This window comes from Aethalodelphis obliquidens, unplaced genomic scaffold, assembly GCF_003676395.1.
Source record: "Aethalodelphis obliquidens isolate GAN/ISIS:26980383/991018 unplaced genomic scaffold, ASM367639v1 scaffold9, whole genome shotgun sequence".
Classification (NCBI taxonomy): Eukaryota; Metazoa; Chordata; class Mammalia; order Artiodactyla; family Delphinidae; genus Aethalodelphis; species Aethalodelphis obliquidens.
Window position 1 is genome coordinate 17235045 of NW_020837953.1, and position 24957 is coordinate 17260001.

Below are 24957 nucleotides of genomic sequence, written 5' to 3' on the forward strand. Positions count from 1 at the left end.
CAAAAAAAAAAAAAAAAAAATGGATTAAAGACCTAAATGTAAGGCCAGAAACTATCAAACTCTTAGAGGAAAACATAGGCAGAACACTCTATGACATAAATCACAGCAAGATCCTTTCTGACCCACCTCCTAGAGTAATGGAAATAAAAACAAAAATAAACAAATGGGACCTAATGAAACTTCAAAGCTTTTGCACAGCAAAGGAAACCATAAACAAGACCAAAAGACAACCCTCAGAATGGGAGAAAATATTTGCAAATGAATCAACGGACAAAGGATTAATCTCCAAAATATATAAACAGCTCATGCAGCTCAATATTAAAAAGACAAACAACCCAATCAAAAAATGGGCAGGGGGCTTCCCTGGTGGCGCAGTGGTTGAGAATCTGCCTGCAAATGCAGGGGACACGGGTTCGAGCCCTGGTGTGGGAAGATCCCACATGCCATGGAGCAACTAGGCCCGTGAACCACAACTACTGAGCCTGCGTGTCTGGAGCTTGTGCTCTGCAACAAGAGAGGCCGCAACAGTGAGAGGCCCACGCACCGCGATGAAGAGGGCCCCCGCTTGCCGCAACTAGAGAAAGCCCTCGCACAGAAACGAAGACCCAACACAGCCAAAAATAAATAAACTAATTAGTTTAATAAATTTTTTTTTTTTTTTTGCGGTACACAGGCCTCTCGCTGTTGTGGCCTCTCCCGTTGCGGAGCGCAGGCTCAGCGGCCATGGCTCACGGGCCCAGCCGCTCTGCGGCATGTGGGATCTTCCCAGACCGGGGCACGAACCCGCATCCCCTGCATCGGCAGGTGGACTCTCAACCACTGCACCACCAGGGAAGCCCAATAAATTAAATTTTTAAAAAAATGGGCAGAAGACCTAAATAGACATTTCTCCAAAGAAGACATAAAGATGGCCAGGAAGCACATGAAAAGCTGCTCAACATCACTAATTATTAGAGAAATGCAAATCAAAACTACAATGAGGTATCACCTCACACCAGTTAGAATGGGCATCATCAGAAAATCTACAAGCAACAAATGCTGGAGAGGGTGTGGAGAAAAGGGAACCCTCTTGCACTGTTGGTGGGAATGTAAATTGATACAGCCAGTATGGAGAACAGTATGGAGGTTCCTTAAAAAACTAAAAATAGAATTACCATATGATCCAGCAATCCCAGTACTGAGCATATACCCTGAGAAAACCATAATTCAAAAAGACACATGCACCGCAATGTTCACTGCAGCACTATTTACAATTGCTAGGACATGGAAGCAACCCATTGACAGATGAATGGATAAAGAAGATGTGGTACATATATACAATGGAACATTACTCAGCCATAAAAAGGAATGAAATTGGGTCATTTGTTGAGACGTGTAAGGATCTAGAGACTGTCATACAGAGTCAAGTTAGTCAGAAAGAGAAAAACAAATATCGTATATTAACGCATATATGTGGAACCTAGAAAAATGGTACAGATGAACCGGTTTGCAGGGCAGAAATTGAGACACAGATGTAAAGACCAAACGTATGGACACCAAAGTGGGAAAGCGGGGTGGGGGTGGGGGTGTGATCAGTTGGGCGATTGACATGTATACACTGACGTATATAAAATTGATGACTAATAAGAACCTGCTGTATTAGAAAAAAAATAAAAAACCAAAACAGCCAAGATAATTTTGAAGAGGAAGAAGAAGATGTGGTAGTGATAAGGTGTGGAGACTTATTTATGCAATAACAAGACTTTTAAAATAAAACTAGTGTAATGTTGGCATGGGAGTGGGCAATATAACAGTTCAGAGTGCTCAAGAAATGACCCACATATAATGAGAACTTGCTGTTATTATAAATTGGCATTATATTGATTAATCAATATATTGTGCTAGATAATTTTATATGAAAAAATCAACATAATTCTATATCTAGGACTCTTCTTGGCGTTTCAAACTCATACTCAAACAATGTATCCCAAACTGAACTGACTGTAATTTGTCAAACTATTCCTTTTGTATTCTGTGTATCACTAGCAAAGAAATTTGAGAGCCAGTATTTATTCTTCTGCCTGCTAAATTTATCTTGCACATTCAAGCAATAAAATATTTTGTAGAGTTAAAAAAAAAAAGTGGTGAGAGTAGATAGTCTTTGTCTTGTTCCCCATCTTAGGAGAAAAACATTGTCTTTCACCATTAAATATGTTCGCTATAGGGTTTTTGTAGATGTTCTTTATCAAAGTGAGGAAGTGCCTCTCTATTCCTATTTTTCTGAGAGTTTTTATCATGAATAAATATTCAATTTTGTCAAATGCTTCTTCTGCAATGATTGATATGATCATGTGATTTTTCTTCTTTGGCCTGTTAATATGATGGATTTCATTGTTTAATTTTCAAATACTGAAAAAAAAAAAAAAAAAGAAAAGAAACTGCCACGGCCACCCCAAGCTTCAGCGACCACCACCCTGACCAGTTGGCAGCCACCAACATCGAGGCAAGACCCTCCACCAGCAACAAGATTCCAACTTGCTGAAGGCTCAGAGGATGGTTAGCAATTTTTAGAAATAGAGTTTTTAAAATCAAGATGTATACATTGTTTTTTACGCATAATGCTATTGTACACTTAATATACTACAGTATAGCATAAGTATAACTTTTATATGTACCAGGAAACCAAAAATATCATGTGAATCGCTTTATTGCAGTGGTCTAGAACGGAACATGCAATATCTCCAAGGTACACCTGTATCCGTGTGTCATCAGTGCTGTCTTGAATTGGACATGGAGTGCAATTGCTGTTACTCTTGCTTTTAAATTATAAATTTCTATTAGTTTAGCCATTAGTTGTTTGTTGTGAGTTGTTTTAGTTGTTAACTCTACAATGAGTATTGATGCATATTTACATCCATAAGATTTCTGACATAGGGGCTTCCCTGGTGGTGCAGTGGTTGGGAATCCGCCCGCCAATGCAGGGGACACAGGTTCGAGCCCTGGCCTGGGAAGATCCCACATGCCGCGGAGCAACTAAGCCCGTGCGCCACAACTACCGAGCCTGCACTCTAGAGCCCATGAGCCATAGCTACTGAGCCTGCAAGCCACAACTACTGAAGCCCACGTGCCACAACTACAGAAGCCCGCGCACCTACAGCCCGTGCTCTGCAACAAGAAAAGCCACCGCAGTTAGAAGCCCGCGCATCGCAATGAAGAGAGCCCCCACTCGCCACAACTAGGGAAGGCCTGCGCACAGCAGCGGGGACCCAGCGCAGCCACAAATATATAAATTAATTTAAAAAAAAAACATTTCTGACAGTTTTCGAATTACAAAACCTCAAGGCATATGTGAGTTACTGTTCAAATATGAACAATCTCTTAAAGTAGATTTATACATAATCCTCCCCAAATTTGCTTGTAGAGAGATAGTCCACCCATACCACCCAGTTCTTTTCCACTGAAAAGTGAAAATAGATGGAATAAGTGGACTAAGAGGTCTCTTGCCCTAAGTTTGTGATGGTCAAAAAAGTTTGTGAGGGAATAACTGAGGAGGAAGATCTCAGGAAAAAAGACTTAGTATATTAAGAAGACTTCAGCTATCAAGTATTGCTACTAAGAGCACAAGCTTTGAGGATAGAAGTCTTTAGCTCCCTGTCTCCACTAGTGACCAATTCACTTAAAGCTTTCTGTTTTCCCATCTGTAAAATGGGACAACAGCCCAGACTCCACCGCTCCACCTATGTGATCTCAAAAAAGGCATTAACTTGCTGAGCCTCAATAACCTAACCTGTAAATTGTGAAAATACTACCAAACATAACAAGCAGGGGATTAAATAAGGTGATGCATGCAAAGCATTTTAGAACAGTGCAACTCCAAATACATAGTTAAGTGTTCAAAAGATGTTACCTGTTATCACCTCACAGCACTGCTAGATTATAAGCACCATGAAAGCAGGACAGCGCCATATTCATCTTTCTATCCCAAAGACCCGACACAGTGCCAGGCATATTCTAACTGCAAATGAATGTTTAAGTGCTGGCGATTTTGAACTTCCTACAAATGAGGCCTAAGGTTGACCTATATGTCTGTGTGCATTTGAGCGTGTCTGTGTGTGCGTGTGTGTGTGTGTGAGTGAAAAACATCATCTTTTTGTGTCAGGACCTAATGATCTACCTTAGCCATTTCAATCACTGTACAGTAACCACTGAATGCATACACCATATTTTATTTACTCAATCCTCTATCAGCCGTTTAGGTTGTTTCCATTTTTTTCTAATAAATAATGCTGCAATGTGCACATATACATATATCTCTGCAAGCTTGTTCTGTATTATGCAGGAAGTAAAAACTGCAGAATCAAAAGGTGTGCATATTTGAACTTTTGAATACATATTGTTATACTGTCTTCCAGAAATCCACTTAAAGTGTATAAGAATAATGGCTTACTCACACCTGTGCAGGGCATAATCATTCTAAAATCTCTGTCAATATGGAAGGTAAAAATAATGTAACTCATTTTACACTCATATACTGAAAATATTTTTCTTGGTTGTCATTTAACTTTGCTTAAAATTTCTTTCTCCAGGGCTTCCCTGGTGGTGCAGTGGTTGAGAGTCCCCCTGCCGATGCAGGGGACACGGGTTCGTGCCCTGGTCCGGGAAGATCCCACATGCCGTGGAGCGGCTGGGCCCGTGAGCCATGGCCGCTGAGCCAGCGCATCCGGAGCCTGTGCTCCGCAACGGGCCACAACAGTGAGAGGCCCGCGTACCGCAAAAAACAAAAAAACAAAACAAAATTTATTTCTCCATAAAAAAGTTTCATATGAAAGATAATAAAACTTTTCATTTTTTTACTGTGTTGTTTCTTACCTTGGTGTCATGCTAATAAAATCGTTCTCAACCCCAATGCTATATTCTATTTTTTTCCTGCTAGTTTAATTTCGCTTTTTACAATTAAATCTGTATCTACCTGGATTTATTTTTGTATAAGGTGTGTGAAAGTGACGTAAATTTTTCTAAATAAAGTAGGTAATAGTCTCGTTTCTGCATGTGTGTGTATATATATATATATATGATCATGCACTGTAGATAACAGATCTATTAATTTCTTCCTGGGCTAGTATGACAGGTTTTTTTTTTTTTTATTATTTTTTTATTTTTTTAACATCTTTATTGGGGTATAATTGCTTTACAATGGTGTGTTAGTTTCTGCTTTATAACAAAGTGAATCAGTTATACATATACATATGTTCCCATATCTCTTCCCTCTTGCGTCTCCCTCCCTCCCACCCTCCCTATCCCACCCCTCCAGGCTGTCACAAACCACCGAGCCAATATCCCTGTGCCATGCGGCTGCTTCCAACTAGCTATCTACCTTACTACGTTTCTTAGTGTGTATATGTCCATGACTCTCTCTCGCCCTGTCACAGCTCACCCTTCCCCCTCCCCATAACCTCAAGTCCGTTCTCTAGGAGGTCTGCGTCTTTATTCCTGCCTTACCCCTAGGTTCTTCATGACATTTTTTTTTTCTTAAATTCCATATATATGTGTTAGCATAGTATGACAGTTTTAATTACTGTAGCTTTATAATAGATTCTGATATCTGGTCAAATATTTTTTCCTGCAATGATTAAGATATGGTTTTTCCTCTTCATTCTGTTAATGTGGTAATTACATTGACTAATTTTTAAACGGTGAATCAACCTTGAAGTCCTTAGTCATGCTGTAATATCCTGTAATTATATATTGCCAGACTTAATTTGCTAACATTTTGTTGAGGATTTTTGTACCTATGCTCATGAAGGATTCTGACCTATAATCTTGCCTTCTGTAATATATTTGTCATGTTTTGGTCAATATTATGCTGGTCTCATAAAATGGATTGGGAAGTATTTCTTCCTGTATTTTCAGAGAGAGTTTGTGCAAGACTAGTATTAAACTCTTCCTTGAATGTTTATAGAATTCATCAGTGAAACTGTCTGAGCCTGAAGCCTTCTGATTATGAATCTAAGTTGTTTCATAGATAAAAAGCTACTCAAATTTTCTATTTCCTCTTCAGTCAGTTTTGGTAAGCTGTGTTTTCAAAGGAATTTGTCCATTTCACCTAAACTGTTAATTTTATTAGCATAATACTGGCCATAATATTCCCCAATTACCTTTTTACTGTGTGTAGGATCTGTAGTAATATTGCCACATCTCTTCCTAAATTATGTTTTCTTTCTTATTTCCCTGATTTTTTAAAAAAATTATTTATTGTAATTAAAATATACATAAAACTTACCATTTTAACCACTTTTAAGAGTACAGTTCTATGATAAGTATATTCACACTGCTGCGAATCCATCACTACTATCCATCTCCAGAACATTTCACCTTTCCCAGATGAAACTCTGTACCCATTAAAAGCTGATTCTCCATTCCCCCCCTTCCTCCAGCCCCTGGCAGTCGCCATTCTACTTTCTGTCTCTATGAATTTGACTACTCTAGGAACTTCATGTAATGGAATCATACAGTATTGGTCCTTTAGTGACTAGCTTATTAAATTTAGCACAATGAATTCAAAGTTCATCAATATAGCATGTGTCAAAATTTCTTTCCTTTTTAAGGTGAAATAATATTCCATTGTATGTATATACTACATTTTGTTTATCTATTCATCCGCTGATGAACACTTGGGTTGCTTCTACCTTTTGAAAATTGTGAATAATGCTGTTATGAACACATGTGTACAAATATCTGTTCAAGTCCCTGCTTTCATTTCTTTCTGGTATATACCCAGAAGTACAAATGCTGGATCATATAGTAATTTTATTTTTAATTTTTTCAGAAATCATCATATCATTTTCCATAGCAGGTAGACTTAGGAATGCACGTAGAATGCATTTTACATTCTCACCAGCAATGCAACAAGGATTCCAATTTCTCCACATCCTTGCCAATACCTGTTATTTTGTTTTTTGATAATAACCATCCTAATGGGTGTGAAGTGGTATTTCATTGTGGTTTTGGTCTGCATTTTCCTAATGATTAGTGATGTTGAGCATGTTTTCATGTGTTTATTAGTTATTTATATATCTCCTTTGGAGAAGTGTCTATGCAAATCCTTTGCTCATTTTTGAATCAGGTATTTTCATTGTTGGGTTGTAGGAGTTCTTTATATATTCTGGACAGCAATCCTTTATCAGATACATGATTTGCAAATATTTTTTCCCTTTCCATGGGTTGCCTTTTCATGCTGTGATAGTGTCATTTGATGCAAAAAAGTTTCAACTTGAAGTCCAATTTGTCTATTTTTTCTTTTGTTGTCTACGCTTTTGGTGTCATCCATGATTATTCTTGTTAGGAATTTATCAATTTTCTTAATTTTTTCAAAGAACCAAATATTGGTTTTGTTAATTTTCTCAATTGTTTGTTTTCTATTCCTTTGATTTCTGTTATATCTCCATCATTTATTTTCTTCTACTTACTCTGGATTAAATTTACCCTTCTTCTTTTAGCCTTTTAAGGTGGAAATGGAGACCACTATTTTTAAGACTTTCTTCTTTTCTAATGTAGTCATTTAAAGCTATAAGTTTTCTTCTAAGCATTGCTCTTGCTGTACCCAACAAATTTTAATATACAGTATTTTCATAATCATTCAGTTTAAAATTTTTGCTGTTTTCTCTCATGGCTTCTTATTTAATACATAAGTTACTTAAGAGCTTGTTTATTAGGCAAATATTTGAGGAGGCATCAACCTTTTTCTGTAAAGGCCAGGTAATAAATATTTTAGACTTTGCAGGCCAGATAGTCTCTGTCACAATTATTCAATGTGTGTAGAAAAGGGAACCCTCTTACACTGTTGGTGAGAATGTAAATTGGTACAGCCACTATGCAGAACGGTATGGAGGTTCTTTAAAAAACTAAAAACAGAGCTACCATATGATCCTGCAATCCTACTCGGAGGCATATATCCAGAGAAAATCATAATTCAAAAGGACACATGTGGGCTTCCCTGGTGGCGCAGTGGTTGAGAGTCAGCCTGCCGATGCAGGGGACACGGATTCGTGCCCCGGTCCGGGAAGATCCCACATGCCGCGGAGCAGCTGGGCCCGTGAGCCATGGCTGCTGAGCCTGCGCGTCCGGAGCCTGTGCTCCGCAACGGAAGAGGCCACAACAGTAAGAGGCCCGCGTACCGCAAAAAAAAAAAAAGGACACATGCACCCCAATGTTCATAGCAGCACTGCTTACAATGGCCAAGATGTGGAAGCAGCCATTGATAAATGAATGGACAAAGAAGATGTGGTATATTTATACACTGAAATATTACTCAGCCAGGAAAAAGAATGAAATAATGCCATTTGCAGCAAAATGGATGGACCTAGAGATTATCATACTAAGTGAAGTAAGCCAGACAAAGACAAATAACATATGATATTGCTTATATGTGGAATCTGAAAAAAAACAATAACATGAACTTATGTACAAAACAGAAACAGACTCACAGACACAGAAAACAAACTTATGGTTACCAAAGGGTAAAGGGTGAGGGATAAATCAAGAGTTTGGGATTAACATATATACACTACAATATATAAAACAAATAAACAACAAGGACCTACTGTATAGCACAGGGAACTATACTCAATATTTTGTAATAACCTATAAGGGAAAACAATCTGAAAAAATATATATATGCGTATATAACTGAATTACTTTGCCATACACATGAAACTAACACAACATTGTAAATCCACTATATTTCAATAAAAATAAATAAATTTTTAAAATATTGTCATCATAGCACAAAAGTAGCAATAGACAATATGTAAATGAATTGACATGGTTGTGTTCTGATAAAACTTTACAGAAACAGACAGCAGGCTGGATTTGGCCTGCAAGATTTAGTTTGCCTGTACCTGTAATTACTGTCTTATTATTATTGATTTCTGATTTAATTCCATCATAACCATAGAATATACTCTGTAAGATTTCAATTTTTTTAAATGTATTAAGACTTTATTTTATGGCCTAGTGTCAACCTAAATGAACACTCTGTTTACACTTGAAAAGAATGCATGTTCTGCCATTATTGGGTAAAGTGTTCCATAAATTTCAATTAGGTAGAAGTAGCTGATAGTGTTGCTTAGAGCTCCTATAGCCATACAGATTTTTTGACTTGTTTTATTAATTACTGAGAGACGGCAGTATTAATATATTTGAACATGATTGGCGAATCGTCCTTTTCTCCCTTTAGTCATATTAGTTTCTGCTTAATGAGGTGTGATACTGTTATTAGGTACATACATAATATATGTCTTCCTGGTGAATTGCTCCTTTTATCGTTATGTAATGACCCTCTCTAATCTCTTGCAAACTCTTTGTCTTGAAGTATAATTTGCTGAAATTAATGTAGCTGTGCCAACTTTCTTATGCTTATTATTTTCCATCCTTTACTTTGAACCTGTGTCTTTAAATTTAAAATAGATGTCTCATATTAGGACATAGTTAGATTATGCTTCATTAACCATTCTGACAGTTTCTGCCTTTAACTGGAGTTTTAATCCATTCACATTTAAATGTAATTATTTATATAGTAAGGATGAAGTCAACTGTCTTATCATTTGTGTTCCATTTCTCCCTTCTGTTTTTTTCTTCTTATATGGCTGTTTTCTGGGGTTAACTGAATTTTTTTAGTGCTCCATTTTATTTCTTCTATTGATTTCTTAGATATAAACCTCTTTTCGTTATTTTTTTTACTAGTTGTTCTACTAAGGAATACCACACCCTTCCCTTATCAGAGTCTATACAGAGTCAATATAATACCTCTCTACATATGACATTTCATACTTCTGACTTTACCCTTTACTCACTTTATATGCAATATTCCTATTTCCCATTTCTTATTTCCTGTTCACAAATGTAATAATCTTACAGCACTAAAATTCCATTTACTCACCCCCCATTCCTTATGCAAGTGTTGTCCTATCTTTTATTTCACCACATGTTCTCAATCTCACTTTACAGGGTGACTATTTTTGCTTTAAGCAATTAGTTGTCTTTTTTTTTTTTTTAACATCTTTATTGGGGTATAATTGCTTTACAATGGTGTGTTAGTTTCTGCTTTATAACAAAGTGAATCAGTTATACACATACATATGTTCCCATATCTCTTCCCTCTTGCGTCTCCCTCCCTCCCACCCTCCCTATCCCACCCCTCCAGGCTGTCACAAACCACCGAGCCAATATCCCTGTGCCATGCGGCTGCTTCCCACTAGCTATCTACCTTACTACGTTTGTTAGTGTGTATATGTCCATGACTCTCTCTCGCCCTGTCACAGCTCACCCTTCCCCCTCCCCACAAATAGTTGTCTTTTAAGCAAGCTATGAGGAGAAAGGAAAGAGTCTCTTATATTTGCCCACTATTTATCATGTCCAGTGATCTTCATTTGTTCCTGTAGATCCAAGTTTCCATCTAGTATCACTTCCCACTGGCCTAAAGGATATCCTTTAGCATTCTTTTGTTATACAGTTCTGCTAGCAACAAATTCTCTTAACTTTTTTTTATTTGAAAATGTCTTTATTTCATCCTCATTTCTTTTCTTTTCTTTTTTTTTTTGCGGTACCTGGGCCTCTCACTATTGTGGCCTCTCCCGTTGCGGAGCGCAGGCTCAGCGGCCATGGCTCACGGGCCTAGCCACTCCACGGCATGTGGGATCTTCCCGGACTGGGGCACGAACCCGTGTACCCTGCAACGGCAGGAGGACTCTCAACCACTGTGCCACCAGGGAAGCTCCATCCTCATTTCTGAAGGATATTTTCCTTACATAAAGAATTCTGGGATGACAGGTTTTTGGTATTTTTCTTTCAACATTTAAAGATCTTTCATTGTGTTCTGATCTTTATAGTGAAAGGTCAGTGGAATTTCTTACCCCCATATGTAATGTTTCCTTTTCTCTGTCTGCTTTCAAAATTTTCACTTTATTTTTATTTATTTTATTTTGGGCTGCATTGCGTCGTCTTTGCTGCATGCAGTCTTTCTCTAGTTGTGGTGAGCAGGGGCAACTCTCCATTGCTGTGTGTGGGCTTCTCATTGCTGTGGCTTCTCTTGCTGCAGAGCATGGGCTCTGTGTGCATGGACTTCAGTAGTTGCAGCATGCAGGCCCTAGAGCACGTGGGCTCAGTAATTGTGGCTTGTGGGCTCTAGAGCGCAGGCTCAGTAGCTGTGGCACGCAGGCTTAGCTGCTCCACGGAATGTGGGATCTTCCCGGACCAGGGATGGAACCCATGTCCGCTGCACTGGCAGGCGTATTCTTAACAACTGCGCCACCAGGGAAGTCCCCACTTTATTTTTGGATTTCAGAAGTTTGACTGTGATATAACTAGATTTCCTCTCTCCCCCAAAATGTAACCTTCTTAAGAGTTTGCTGAGCTTCTCAGATCTGTAAGTTAATTTGTTTCCACCAAATTTAGGAAGTTTTCAGCCATCATTTCTTCAAAATTTTTTCTGCCCAATTCTCATATATATTAGAAAATTTTATATTGTCCCACAGGTCCCTGAGGCTCTGTTCGTTTTTCTTCAGTATTTTTTTCTTTCTGTGGTTCAGACTGGATAATTTCTATTGCACTCTCTTCAAGTTCATTGACTTCTTCTGTTTTATCCAGTCTACTGTTAAACGAAATATTCATTTCTGTTCCTATACTTTTCAGTTCTAGAATTTGCATTTGGTTCTTCTTTATAGTTTCTACTTATCTGCTAAGATTACTTATTGTTCACTGTATCTCTTTTTATTCTTCAGATTATCCATAATAGCTACTTTGTCTGCTAAGTCCAATATCTGGGCCATCTTACCAAGACTTGGGGGTTTTTCCTTGAATATGGATTGCATTTTCCTGTTTGTTTGTATGTAACTTATTGAACACTGGACACTGTGGATATTACATGTAGAAACTATGAGTACTATTATCTTCCTCTGAAGAGTGTTGATTTGTATTTTAAGAGGCAGTTCAAGCACTTCCCTGGCGGTCCAATGGTTAGGACTCCACACTTCCACTGCAGGGGGCATGGGTTCGATCCCTGGTTGGGGAACTAAGATTACTGCCTGACCACCCTAAACTTATGTAGCCATGATTTTATGCTATGTTTAGTGTAGATCTGAGGAAAGTCCATGGTGTTTCAGACTTCTCTAACTTGATGGGACTCATCTACTTAAGACTTAGCAATATGCATTTAAGGTTCCTCCACATCTTCTCATGCCTTCGATAGTTCATTTCTTGTTAGTGCTTAATAACATTCCATTGTCTGGATGTACTACAGTTTAGTTATCCATTCAACTACTGAAGGACATCTTGGTTGCTCCCAAGTTTGGCAGTTATGAACAAAACATCATAAACATCCAAGTATAGGTTTTGGACACAGTTTTCAGTTCATTTGGATAAATACCAAGGAATGTGATTGCTGGATCATAGAGTAAGAGTATATTTCATTTTATAAGAAACTGCTAAACTGTCTTCCAGAGTAGCTGTACCATTTTGCATTGCCACCAGCAATGAATGAGAGTTCTTGTTGCTCCACAACCTTGCCAGCATTTTGGCGTTATCAGTGTTCCAGATTTTGGCCATTCTAATAGGTATGTAGTGATATCTCATTGTTATTTTAATTTGCATTTCCCTGATGACATATGACATAGAGCATCTTTTCATGTGCTTATTTTCCATCCGTATACATTCTTTGGTGAGGTCTTTGGTGCATTTTTTAATTGGGTTACCTGTGTTCTTATTGTTGAGTTTTATGAGTTCATATATTTTGAGTAACAATCCTTTATCAGATGTGTCATTTACAAATATTTTCTCCCAAGCTGTAGCTTATTTTTTCATTCTCTTCACAGAGCAGAAGCTTTTAATTTTAATGAAGTCTAGTTTTTTAGTGCTTTCTTTCATGAACTGTGCCTTTGGTGTTGTATCTAAAAAGTCATCACCAAATCCAAGGTCATCTAGATTTTCTCCTCTATCTTCTAAAAATTTTATAGTTTTATGTTTTACATTTAGATCTGTAACCCATTTTGAGTTAATTTTTGTGAAAGGTATAAGGTCTGCCTAGATTTGTTCTTGCTTTTGTTTTTCTTTTTTCGGTATATGGATGTCCAGTTGTTCCAGCACCACTTTGTTAAAAAGACTATCTTTTCTCCATTGTCTTGCTTTTGCTCCTTTGTCAGATATCAGTAGACTATATGGGGGTCTATTTCTGGGCTCTGTATCAATGTTCCACTGATCTATTTGTCTAGTCTTTTTCCAATACCACACTATCGTGATTACTGTAGCTTTATAGTAAGTCTTAAAGTCAGGTAATGCCAGTTCTCTTTGTTGTTTTTGTATAAAATTGGGTTGGCTATTCTGGGTCTTCTGCCTCTTCATATAAACACTAGGATCGGTTAATATTCACAAAATAACCTGTTTGGATTTTAACTGAAATTGTCTTGAATCTATAAATCAAGTTGGGAAGAACTGACATCTTGACAATATTGAATCTCCCTGCCCATGAAAATGGAATATCTCTCAATTTATTTAGTTCTTTTTTTATATTGTTCATCAAAGTTATAAAGTTTTCCTCATATAGATCTTGCACATACTTTATTAGATTTATACCTAAGTATTTTATTTTGGGTACTGTGTTTTTTTTTAATATAGTTTTTTTGTTTTTTTTTTTTAGCTGCATTGGGTCTTCGTTGCTGCGCATGGGCTTTCTCTAGCTGCAGCGAGCGGAGGCTACTCTTTATTGTGGTGCGCAGGCTTCTCTCATTGTGGTGGCTTCTCTTGTTGCAGAGCACAGGCTCTAGGCGCACGGGCTTCAGTAGTTGCAGCACACAGGCTCAGTAGTTGCGGCACATGGGCCCTAGAGCACATGGGCTCAGTAGTTGCGGCACACGGGCTCTAGGGTGCACGGGCTTCAGTAGTTGTGGCGCACGGGCTTAGTTGCTCTGCAGCATGTGGAATCTTCCTGGACCAGGGCTCGAACCCGTGTCCCCTGCACTGGCAGGCGGATTCTTAACCAGTGCACAACCAGGGAAGTCCCTTTGGTACTGTGTTCTTAATTTCAAATTCCACTTGTTCATTGATGGCTTATAGGAAAGTGATTGACTTTTGCATATTCATCTTGTATCCTGCATCCTTCCTATAATTGCTTACTAGTTCCAGGAGTTTTTTTTGTCAATTCTTTTCAATTTTCTACACAGACAATTATGTCATGTGTGAACAAAGACAGTTTTATTTCTTCCTTCCCTATCCATATAGCTTTTATTGCCTTTTCTTGTTTTACTGCACTAGCTAAGACTTCCAGTACAATGGTGAAAAGGAGTGGTGTGAGGGGACATCATCGCCTCATTCCTGATCATAGTGGAAAATCTTCTATTTTCTCACCATTAAGTATGATGTTAGTTGTAGGTTTTTGTAGATATGCTCTATCAAGCTGAGGAAATTTCCTTCTAATCCTAGTTTACTGAAAATTTTTATCATGACTTGGTATTGGATTTTTATCAAATACCCTTTCTACATCTATTGATATGATCATGTGATTTTTCTTCCTTAGCTCGTTGATGTGATGTATTACACTAATTGATTTTCAAATGTTGAACCAGCTTTGCATACCTGGAATTAATCCCACAACCATGGTGTGTAATTCTTTTTATAGACTACTGGATGTGATATGCTAATATTTTATTGAGGAATTTTACATTTATGTTCATGAGAGATATTGGTCTATAGTTTTTTTGTTCTATTTTTTTGTTTCTTGTAATGTCTTTGTCTAGTTTTGGTATTAGAGTAATGCTGGCCTCATGGAATGAGTTAGCAAATATTCCCTCTGCTTTTATCCTCTGAAAGAGATGACAGAGAATTGGCTTAATTTCTTTCTTAAAATTTGGTAGAATTCACCAGTGAACCCATGTGGGCCTGGTGCTTTCTGTTTTGGAAGGTAATCATTATTGATTCAATTTCTTTAATAGATACAGGCCTATTTGGATTGTCAATCTCTTCTTGTGTAAGTTTTGGCAAATTGTGTCTTTCAAAGAATTGCTCCATCTCGTCTAGGTTATCAAATTTGTGGACATAGAGTTGTTCAGAGTATTTGTTTATAATGCTTTTAACATCCATTAAATCAGTAGTGATGATCCCACTTTCATTTGTGATACTAGTAATTTGTGTCATCTCTCTTTTTTTCTTTGTTAGCCTAGTTAGAAGGTTGTTGATTTACTGACCTTTTCAAAGAAACTGCTTTGGGTTTCGCTGATTTCCTCTATTGTTCCGCTGTTTCAATTTCACTGATTTCTGCTCTAATCCTTATTATTTCTTTTCTTCTGTGTGCTTTGGATTTAATTTGCTCTTCTTTCTCTAGTTTCCTAAGGCAGAAACTTAGATTATTGATTTTAGATCTTTCTCCTTTTCTAATATATGCCTTCAATGCTATAAATTTCCCTCTATTTTTGCTGCAGCCCACGATTTTTGATCAGTTTTCATTTTCATTTAGTTAAAAATGTTAAAAAATATCTCCTATATTTCTTCTTTGACCCATGTGTTACTTAGAAGTGTGTTGTTTAATCTTCATGCATTTTAAGATTTTCTAGTTATCTTTCTTTTATTGATTTCTAGCTTAATTCTTTAGTGGTCTGAATATAATTTCTATTCTTGTTAATTTGTTAAGATGTGTTTTATGGAAAAAGAATGAGATACTGCCATTTGTAGCAACATGATGGACATAGAGATTATCATATGAAGTGAAGTATGTCAAACAGAGAAAGACAAATATCATATGATATCACTTATATGTGGAATCCAAAATATGATACAAATGAACTTATTGACAAAACAGAGACAGACTCATAGATGTAGAAAAAAAACTTATGATTACCAAAGATGAACGGGGGGAATAAATTAGGAGATTGGGATTAACATATATACACTACTATATATAAAATAGATAACTAATAAGGACCCACTGTATAGCACAGGGAATTCTACTCAATACTCTGTAATAACCTATATGGGAAAAGAATCTAAAAAAGAATGGTTATATGTATATGTATAACTGATTCACTTTGCTGTACACCTGAAACTAACACAACATTGTAAATCAACTATATCCAATAAAAATAAAATAAATTAAATTAAATATGATACAAATGAACTTACTGACAAAACAGAAACAGACTCACAGACATAGAAACCAAACTTACAGTTACTAAAGGGAAAAGGGGAGGAGGGATAAATTAGGAGTCTGGTATTAGCAGGTACAAACTACTATATATAAAACAGATAAACAACAAGGTCCTACTGTATAGCATAGGGAACTATATTCAATATCGTGTAATAAACTATAATGGAATATATATGTCTGTGTGTGTGTGTACATACATAAAACTGAATCATTCTGCTGTACACCAGAAACGAACACAACACTGGAAATTAACTATACTTCAAGAGAAAAAAAAATGTGTTTTATTGCCCAGAATGTGGTCTATCTTGAATGTTGCATGAGCTTGAGAAGAAATGTGTATTCTGTTGTTGTTAAGTGAAGCAGTCTATAGGTGTCAATTATATCCAATTGATTGATGGTGTTATTGAGTTCAATTAGGTTCTTACTGATTTCCTGCCTGCTGGATTTGTCCATTTCTGACAAAGAGGTATTGTAGTCTCCAACTATGACAGTGGATTCATCTAGTTCTCTTTGCAATTTTATAATGTTCGCTTCACATAGTTTGAGGCTCTATTGTTAGGTATATATACACATTAAGAATTTTTATGTCTTCTTGGAGAACTGACCCCTTTATCATTATGTAATGCCTTCTTTATCAGTGATAACTTTCCTTGCTTTGAAGCCTGCTTTGTCTGAAATTAATACAGCTACTCCTACTTTCTGTTGACTAGTGTTACCATAGTATATTTTTCTCCATTTACTTTTAATTTATATGTGTCTTTATAATTAAAATGGGTTTCCTGAAGACAATAGACAGTTGAGTCTTGTTTTCTGATCCAATCTCTGTCTTTTAATTGGTGCATTTAGACCATGGATGTTCAAAGTGATTACATCTGGATTAATACGTACCATATACATTACAGTTTTCTATTTGTTGCCCTTATTCTTTGTGCCTATTTTTATCGTCTACTCTTTTTATGCCTTTTGTGGTTTTAATTGAGCATTTTACGATTCCACTTTCTTTCCTTTTTCAGCATACTGGTTATACTTTTTAAACTTTTCTTAGTGGTTGCCCTGTATCCACCTCTCTCTCCAGCCTTGCTGGCAGTGGTTTGCCTGTGTGCTCCCCTCTCTTATAGAGCAAAGAAGAGTTGAATTTTCAGTCTGTTTGTGTTTCACTTGTTAGGTCACAGTAGCAACTTCCAAGCTCCTAAACACACAGAACAGGAAACCTCAAGCTACAGAACTTCTTAAAATACATTGATAACTAGACCAATCTCAACTTCCTCATACAGGAAGCCTTTAGGTTAAGCATTTGACTCAAGTCCTGGCAATCTGACTATGCCTTGGCCATGTGTAGCTCTAAACTGCTCAAAACAAAACAGTTTGCATTCTTCTACAACATGCCTTGGAATTAATTAAATCTTAAGATTTTCTAGTTGGAAGGGATTCCATGCTCTAACATGGCATTTCACACAGACCTCTCTTTTAGAACATGACATATTATAATATGTTGTTTTATTTCTTTCTCACGTTATAGGCTGAGAGCATAAAGTCTATATTCATCTTATATCCAGTTTACACAGAACAGTTTGTGGGCCATAATATGAACATATTGCTTATTGAATGAATAATTTAATAATAAAAGACTCTAGACTCCTCTTCTTCCACCCCCCCCACCATGAAGGAATTCCAATACTTAATCTTGGTTAAGTCATAAATAGTATAAAAATTAAGGAAAAATAATGCTAAAGACATTTATTTTTCAAGCTTGGAAATGCCCTCTAAGCTCTGCAGATGAGAGACATACAAACCCTTGATCACTGAGCCTCTCTGAAGCCTCAGTTTCTACATCTGTAAAAGAGGATAATAATAATCAATATAAACTATGAGATTATGAATATAAAGCTCCCATGTTATAATACAGACATATAGTAGACACTCAACAAATTATTATTTTCATTTCATTATTATCGGCATCATCATCAATACTGTTAAACCAACACCTAAATTTCAGTACACAGCAGTCATCTGCTTTGGAAGCTCCTTCAGCCTGACCTTGTTTATTGAGTAACGGTAAACAAGGAAAAGTAAAGGTAAACCCTGACTTGGTAAGCCATCAGGGTTGGACATTATTCTCTGATATTACAGCACAGAAATAATATGCTATAGTAAGAAGGTCTAAACAACCTATTCAAAGTCAAATATCTGAAAGACTTGAGAGTCAGAATAACAAAAAAGGTGCAGATAGAGGTTAGTCAGCTAACAACTAACTCAAAGGACAGCAGATAACTACTAACAAACTACGGAAGCCTACAGAACGTGAACAGCACCTGTCACCTTCAACCTAATAAACCCCTTTGTCGCCTGGAGGACTTTTTCTATTTCTCTTTCCCTTCCCCTTATTTTCCTTCCCTTTTCTTTATCCATCTCCATGCTGATACTCTCTACTATTTCTTCTCTGAGTCTCTCTCTTCTCTGTTTTTACCAACTACAATACAGAATTAAACCTTATCCTTAGTATTCATTATACTTTTCAGTAAAATAACAAACATAGGTTTTAAAGAAAGAAAATCAGGACTCAATTCCAGTTCTAATAATTAGCTATGTAACTTGGGTAAATTAATTAAACTAAATACTTCAGTTTGCTCAAATGGAAAACAGGGATAATAATAGCATCTTCACATGGTTATAGTAAGAAGTAAATTAAATTTGTAAATTATCTAGTCTAAAACCTGACACACAACAGGTGTTCCATAAAGTTAATGTTTTTCTCAATTTCTCTAGGAAAAAATTATCTAATCCTTGATTATGTCTTCCACTGTAGCTCTTAACAGAAAAGGAGACCCCCCCCTTCCTTGTACATACTTCCACCTTTTTTATGAATACAGATGAATCCATCCATTACAGATATGGACAATGTCTCTAACTACAGAATTTTACACTGCACTGATATAAACACCCCTTACTCTGGGTCGTCTCCTTGATTTTAAAAATAAGTTGGAACAGAAAAATATAAATAAACCCTGGAAACACAAAGTAATTAGTGATAATTATAAGCTATGCATTTAAGAGGCACTTAAACATTACATATAAAACAATATATGAAAGATATAACACTATACTTTTTAAATTGGCTTGAAACTGCTTCAGTAATTTGGGCCATGTGAGAAAATAATGAACTACTTCATAGGAACAGTTCCCACGTTAAGGAGTCAATACAGTATTAGGCCAATTGCCAGTTGCCTCTTCCAACTCATTCTAACTCAGTTTAACCTCTTATCTAGAGCCTGACTCTATTCTCAAGTGAATTCCACACTGGCATCCAGTAGGTGTTTGTAAAAATAAAACTATTTTAGAGAAGAGGCATTAGGAATCAGAACAGACTACCCAAATTTTCCTGCACCCAGCTCAGACAGCCATCAGACAAAAGAATCAAAAGGAAAGCTACGCATCGTCACTGTGTGACACCTGAAGCTACAGCCAAGAAGACAGTGTGCAGAGGCTGGTGCAGCTCAGTGCAACCTCTTCAACTGCAAACCCCAAACCACAGCACAGGCAACGCTGGGTGAACCAGAACCAAGTCGGTGTTGGGGGAGGGGGGTCAGGAAGCCCTACAGAAAATAGTGTATCACATGAGAATGACTACAAATGGGAGCAAGGGATTAGGAGTTACTGGGTAGGGGAAAAGCCATTATTCTATTCAAGTACAAGTTCAGTACCAGCAAGAGCTAAAAAGATTAAGTAGACAAAATTTCTTTAGGGAAACTAAAACAAAGACAGTATTAAATTAAAAACTGGGGTTTCCCTGGTGGCACAGTGGTGAAGAATCCACCTGCCAATTCAGGGGACACGGGCTCGAGCCCTGGTCCGGGAAGATCCCACGTGCCACGGAGCAACTAAGCCTGTGCGCCACAACTACTGAGCCTGCGCTCTGGAGCCCGCGAGTCACAACTACTGAGCCTGTGAGCCACAACTACTGAAGCCCACGCACCTAGAGCCGTGCTCCACAACAAGAGAAGCCACCGCAATGAGAAGCCCGCACACTGCAACAAAGAGTAAGCCCCACTCGCCACAACTAGAGAAAGCCCGTGCGCAGCAACGAAGACCCAACGCAGCCAAAAAAATTAATTAATTTTTTTAATTAAAAAAATTTAAAAATAAAAACAAAATCCAAGGAAAAGGTAAAGATGAATGCTTTAAGGTCATTAAAAAACCAACTGCAATAGCAAGCCCTAAGGCAGTAACTGGCAAATGGGAGTGGCAATAAAGTATAATAATTTAAAAAGAACAACATTCGAGAACCAGAAGTACTGGTATGGTTTGGGTTTTTATTGAAGAATAGCATGTTTTCCTTGAGTTCATAAAAGGATTTGCCATGGCATGCAGTTTTTAAAACACTTCAAAGTTCTCAGTCTAGAGCAACAAAAGTGGTAGGCAGTTTCTAAGCCTAAGTCCCAGGAATGCTCAGTTTACTATCACTGCCCATCTCTGAAGAATATGAGAGCAGCCACAGGAAAACCCAATAACTGATCTGCAGCAGGCTTTTTCTGGGGGTAGGCTAGAGTGACCATACTTACTGGAGTCCTCCCACTGGAATAAACGTAGCTTCCACGCAGAATAATACAAAAATCCCAGTACCAGAAAAAGGCAGAGGGCTAGCAGCAGATTGCGTACAAATACCAAGAGTCCCATCTTCACATGATTTACGATTTCCTACATGACCTAAAAAAAAAAAAAAACCAAAAAACAATTTAGGTCTTAACTGATAAAGCAATCATCTTATTGATATACTCTACCTTAAAATAAGTATTTATAGGAGAATTTCCAAATGAAGAACCACCTAGAATTACCACTGAGTTGATGACCTGGCATCCTCCAACCTGCTCAAGCCCGGCTCAAAGAACAGCTTCACCATCAGTCAGCATCCAAGCCAGAAATCAGCAGTCATCCTTGTGTCCCTCCTCTCGCTCATTCCTGACACCCAATCAATGACCAAACTCTGGCAAGTCTAACCTCCCAAATAAATCTCAAATCACACCCCCTTCCCACCATCACTACCCTAGCCCATGCCACCACTGTATTCCCACAAGTTTCCACGCCTCCAAATTTGCACTCTCCCAAATCCATCTTCCACACAGCACACGAACAGTCTGTTAATAACACAGAGTCTAACATTCCCTCCCTGCTTAAACCCCTTTGTATTAGTATTCTACTGCTGCTCTAACAAATTATCACAAACTCAGCAGCCTGAAACCACTCAAATTTATTATCTCAGAGCTCTGAAGGCCAAAATTCCAGCCATAGCGTGGCTCAGCAGGGTCCTCTGCATAAGGTGTCACAAGGCCAAAACCAGGGGCTGAGCAGGGCTGCATTCCTTTCTGGAGACTCTGGAGATGAACATACTTCCAAGTTCCTTCAGGCTGTAGGCTGAATTCAGTTTCTTGCAGCTGTAGGGCCCAAGTCCCTGTCTCCTTGCTGGTTATCAGACAGTGTTTGCTCCTGTTTTCCATGTGGTACATTTCAGTAGTGGTGGGTTAAGTCCCTCTTACTCTGATCTCACCAACTTCCCCTTCTACCACATCTTGATTCTGTTTCCAGCCGGAAAAACTTCCTTGCTTTTCAGGTTCATGCAATTAGGTTGGGCCCACTTGAATAATCCAGGATAACCTCCCTACTTTAAGGTCTGTAGCCTTAATTTCACGTGCAAAGTCCCTTTTGCCATGTAAAGTAACATGTTTACAGATTCTAAGGATTAGCGTGTGGACGTCTTTGGTTGTTGTTTTTTCTTCTTTTTTTTTTGGCCACGCCGTGCAGCATGCAGGATCTTAGCTCCCTGACCAGGAATCGAACCCACGCCCCCTACAGTGGAAGCACGCAGTCCTAACCACTGGACCGCCAGGGAATTCCCACATGTGGACATCTTTGAGGGACCATTCTGCCTAACAGACCTTTCATTAAATTCTCAATTCCTTTAAAATAAAGTAATTGCTCCTTAGAGTCTAGTAGCTTCTCACTGCACCCCTATTTACTCTCCAACCATCTCCTGCTTCTCCCAACCTCATTTGTATCCTATGCTCTAGCCCCTCTTCTTTCTAGTCACTGAACATTTCTTGTTGTTTCTCTCCTCAAGGTCTGTCTGGAATACATTCTCCACCACCTATTTCACCTGCTGCACGTTCTTTGATACTCACCTTAAATGTAGCATCAGCCAGGAAGACTTCCTAGGAGCACCCTTCCCAAACCCCACTCAGCTATCTTAGTCATGAAATAATCTATGAGAAATATTATAAATATTATAACCTATGTATACATATTATAAATGAAGTGATAAAGAGTTAGCACTTGCAGACTATATAATTGTCCACCTAGAAAAGCCAAGAGAATCAACCGAAAAATCATTAGAACCAATAGAAAATTCAATAAAGTAGGTGATTATATGATTTACTTACAAAAATCAACAGCTTTTTAAAAACTATACCAGCGATAACCAATTAAAAACTGTAAGGGGAAAAAATTCCACTCATGATGGCAACAAAATCTATAAAATACCTAAAACTAAACTTCGGAAGAAATGAACAAGATTTTCACCAAAGGACATAAAAGATCCAAATAAATAAACAGACATAACAGGTTCCCAAGTGAGAAGATTCAATATTGGAAACATGTCAGTTCTCCTGAAATGTCAGTTCTCTATAAATTTAGTCAAAAACCATGATTTTTTAAAACTTAGATCTAATGTTAATCTGAAGAGTTCATGCCCAAGAAGAATGAAGAAATTTTTTTAACGAACAACAGTGAGGGATTCCCTGGTGGCTCAGTGGTTAAGAATCCGCCTGCCAATACAGGGGACATGGGTTTGAGCCCTGGTCCGGGAAGATCTCACATGCTGTGCAGCAACTAAGCCTGTGTGCCACCACAACTACTGAGCCTGTGCTCTAGAGCCCATGAGCCACAACTACTGAGCCCGTGTGCCACAACTGCTGAAGCCCGTGCGCCTAAAGCCCGTGCTCCGCAACAAGAGAAGCCACCGCAACGAGAAGCCCGCATACCTCAACGAAGAGTAGTCTCCGCTCACCGCAGCTAGAGAAAGCCCGCGTGTAGCAACAAAGACCCAGTGCAGGAAAAATAAATAAATAAAATAAATGAATTTATTTTTCAAAAAAAGGTCCTACTGTATAGCACAGGGAACTGTATTCAATATCCTAATAAACCATAATGGAAAAGAATATGAAAAAGAATACATAAGCATATATTGGGTTGACCAAAAAGTTATAGGAAACCCAAACGAACTTTTTGGCCAACCCAGTATATAATACATATATATCTGAATCACTTTGCTGTACACCAGAAACTAAGAAATTATAAATCAACTATACTTCGATTTAAAAAAATCAAATAACGCATTGTAGAAATGTAAATTGGTAGACTCTTTTAGGAGGAATTTGCAAGTACAGGTATCCCCTGCTTTTTGAAAGCTCGCTTTATGCCACTTTGCTTCTATGAAAGACCTAAATGAAACAAACCCAAAGAAGATTTTCACTTTTATCAAAAGAGGTGAAAATAGCTTTCAGCATGTTTTGCATCCAGCGGTTATACAGGCAGCGGGCACCCAGAGCAGCGAGAGTAGCACCACCAACCTCCTTTCCCAGGAAGTACACTTGGCATTTCTGCATCAAACCACCATAGATAGCTTTGAATTCTATCTGTGAGCATCTGTGCTTTATCTTGATTTATTTTGTGCATCTGTTAGCAAGATGTGTCCTAAGGTATCAGAAAAGCCTAAGAGAACTTGTACAGGTGTTGTGCTCAGCATAAAAATGGATGTAATTAAGCATTTAGATTGTAGTGAACAAAATAAAGATGCGCTTGCTTCGAACGTTCCTGTGTCCACCATTCAAACTATTTACACTCAGAGGGAAAGAATATTGAAAGCTGCCGAAGTTACTATTGGTTCTGCTCGTAGGAAAGGGGTCTCTCTTAACTGGCATCCAGTAATGGATAAATTGGAAAGTCTACTGCTTGAGTGGATTGATGGGTGTACAAAGCACAGTGTTGCATTAAGTTATCTTATACTTAAGGAGAAATCAGTCTTTTCAAAAAGCTGAAACGGAAAGCACTGGATGGGGAATTCTCTGGTGGTCCAGTGGTTAGGACTCCATGCTCTCACTGCTGAGGGCCCAGGTTCAATCCTTGGTTAGGGAACCGAAATCCCACAAGCTGCACAGCGTGGCCAAAAAAATAAAAAAAGCAAGCAAGCACTGGACAATGGTAATGAAAGTGTTACGAGAGTCAAATTTAAAGGTAGCCATGCCACCAAGAAGGGTGGGATAGGGAGGGTGGGAGGGAGATGCAAGAGGGAGGAGATATGGGGACATATATATATATGTATAGCTGATTCACTTTGTTATACAGCAGAAACTAACACAACATTGTAAAGCAATTATACTCCAATAAAGATGTTAAAAAAAAAAAAAAAGAAAGAAGAAATAAAGGTAGTCATGGGTGGTTTCATTGGTTTTTGAGGCGAGGGCAGCTTCATAGCTTAAAAGTTACTGGACAGAGTGCTCTGGCTGATACTGGAGCTGCTGAAAAGTTCCCAGAAGGTGGCTGTTTACACAAGCAAGTGTTTAACTATGGCAAAGCTGTAATTTATTGGAAAAAATTGCTGAGCAAGACCTTTCAAGAGAAGAAAAGCAGGCTAAGGGACACAAGGCATCAAAGGAGAGGTTTATCCTAATGCCTACTATTGACACCACTGGTGATGCTGTCCTAAGGCCTCAACTAATGTACCCTTCAGAAAATCTGAGGGC

General features: G+C 37.9%; 1 protein-coding gene across 5 annotated transcripts in view; it reads right to left on the bottom strand.

The window, feature by feature from the left end:
- ST3GAL3 (ST3 beta-galactoside alpha-2,3-sialyltransferase 3) overlaps nt 1-24957 on the bottom strand; it is a 237031-nt gene that overhangs the window by 190067 nt on the left and 22007 nt on the right. For all 5 annotated transcript variants that reach the window (XM_027108817.1, XM_027108816.1, XM_027108814.1 and 2 more), the window contains exon 2: nt 20725-20869. In XM_027108817.1, coding sequence (XP_026964618.1) covers nt 20725-20839 — 115 coding nt within the window. In that variant the 5' untranslated portion in view covers nt 20840-20869. The remainder of the gene's footprint in view (nt 1-20724; nt 20870-24957) is intronic.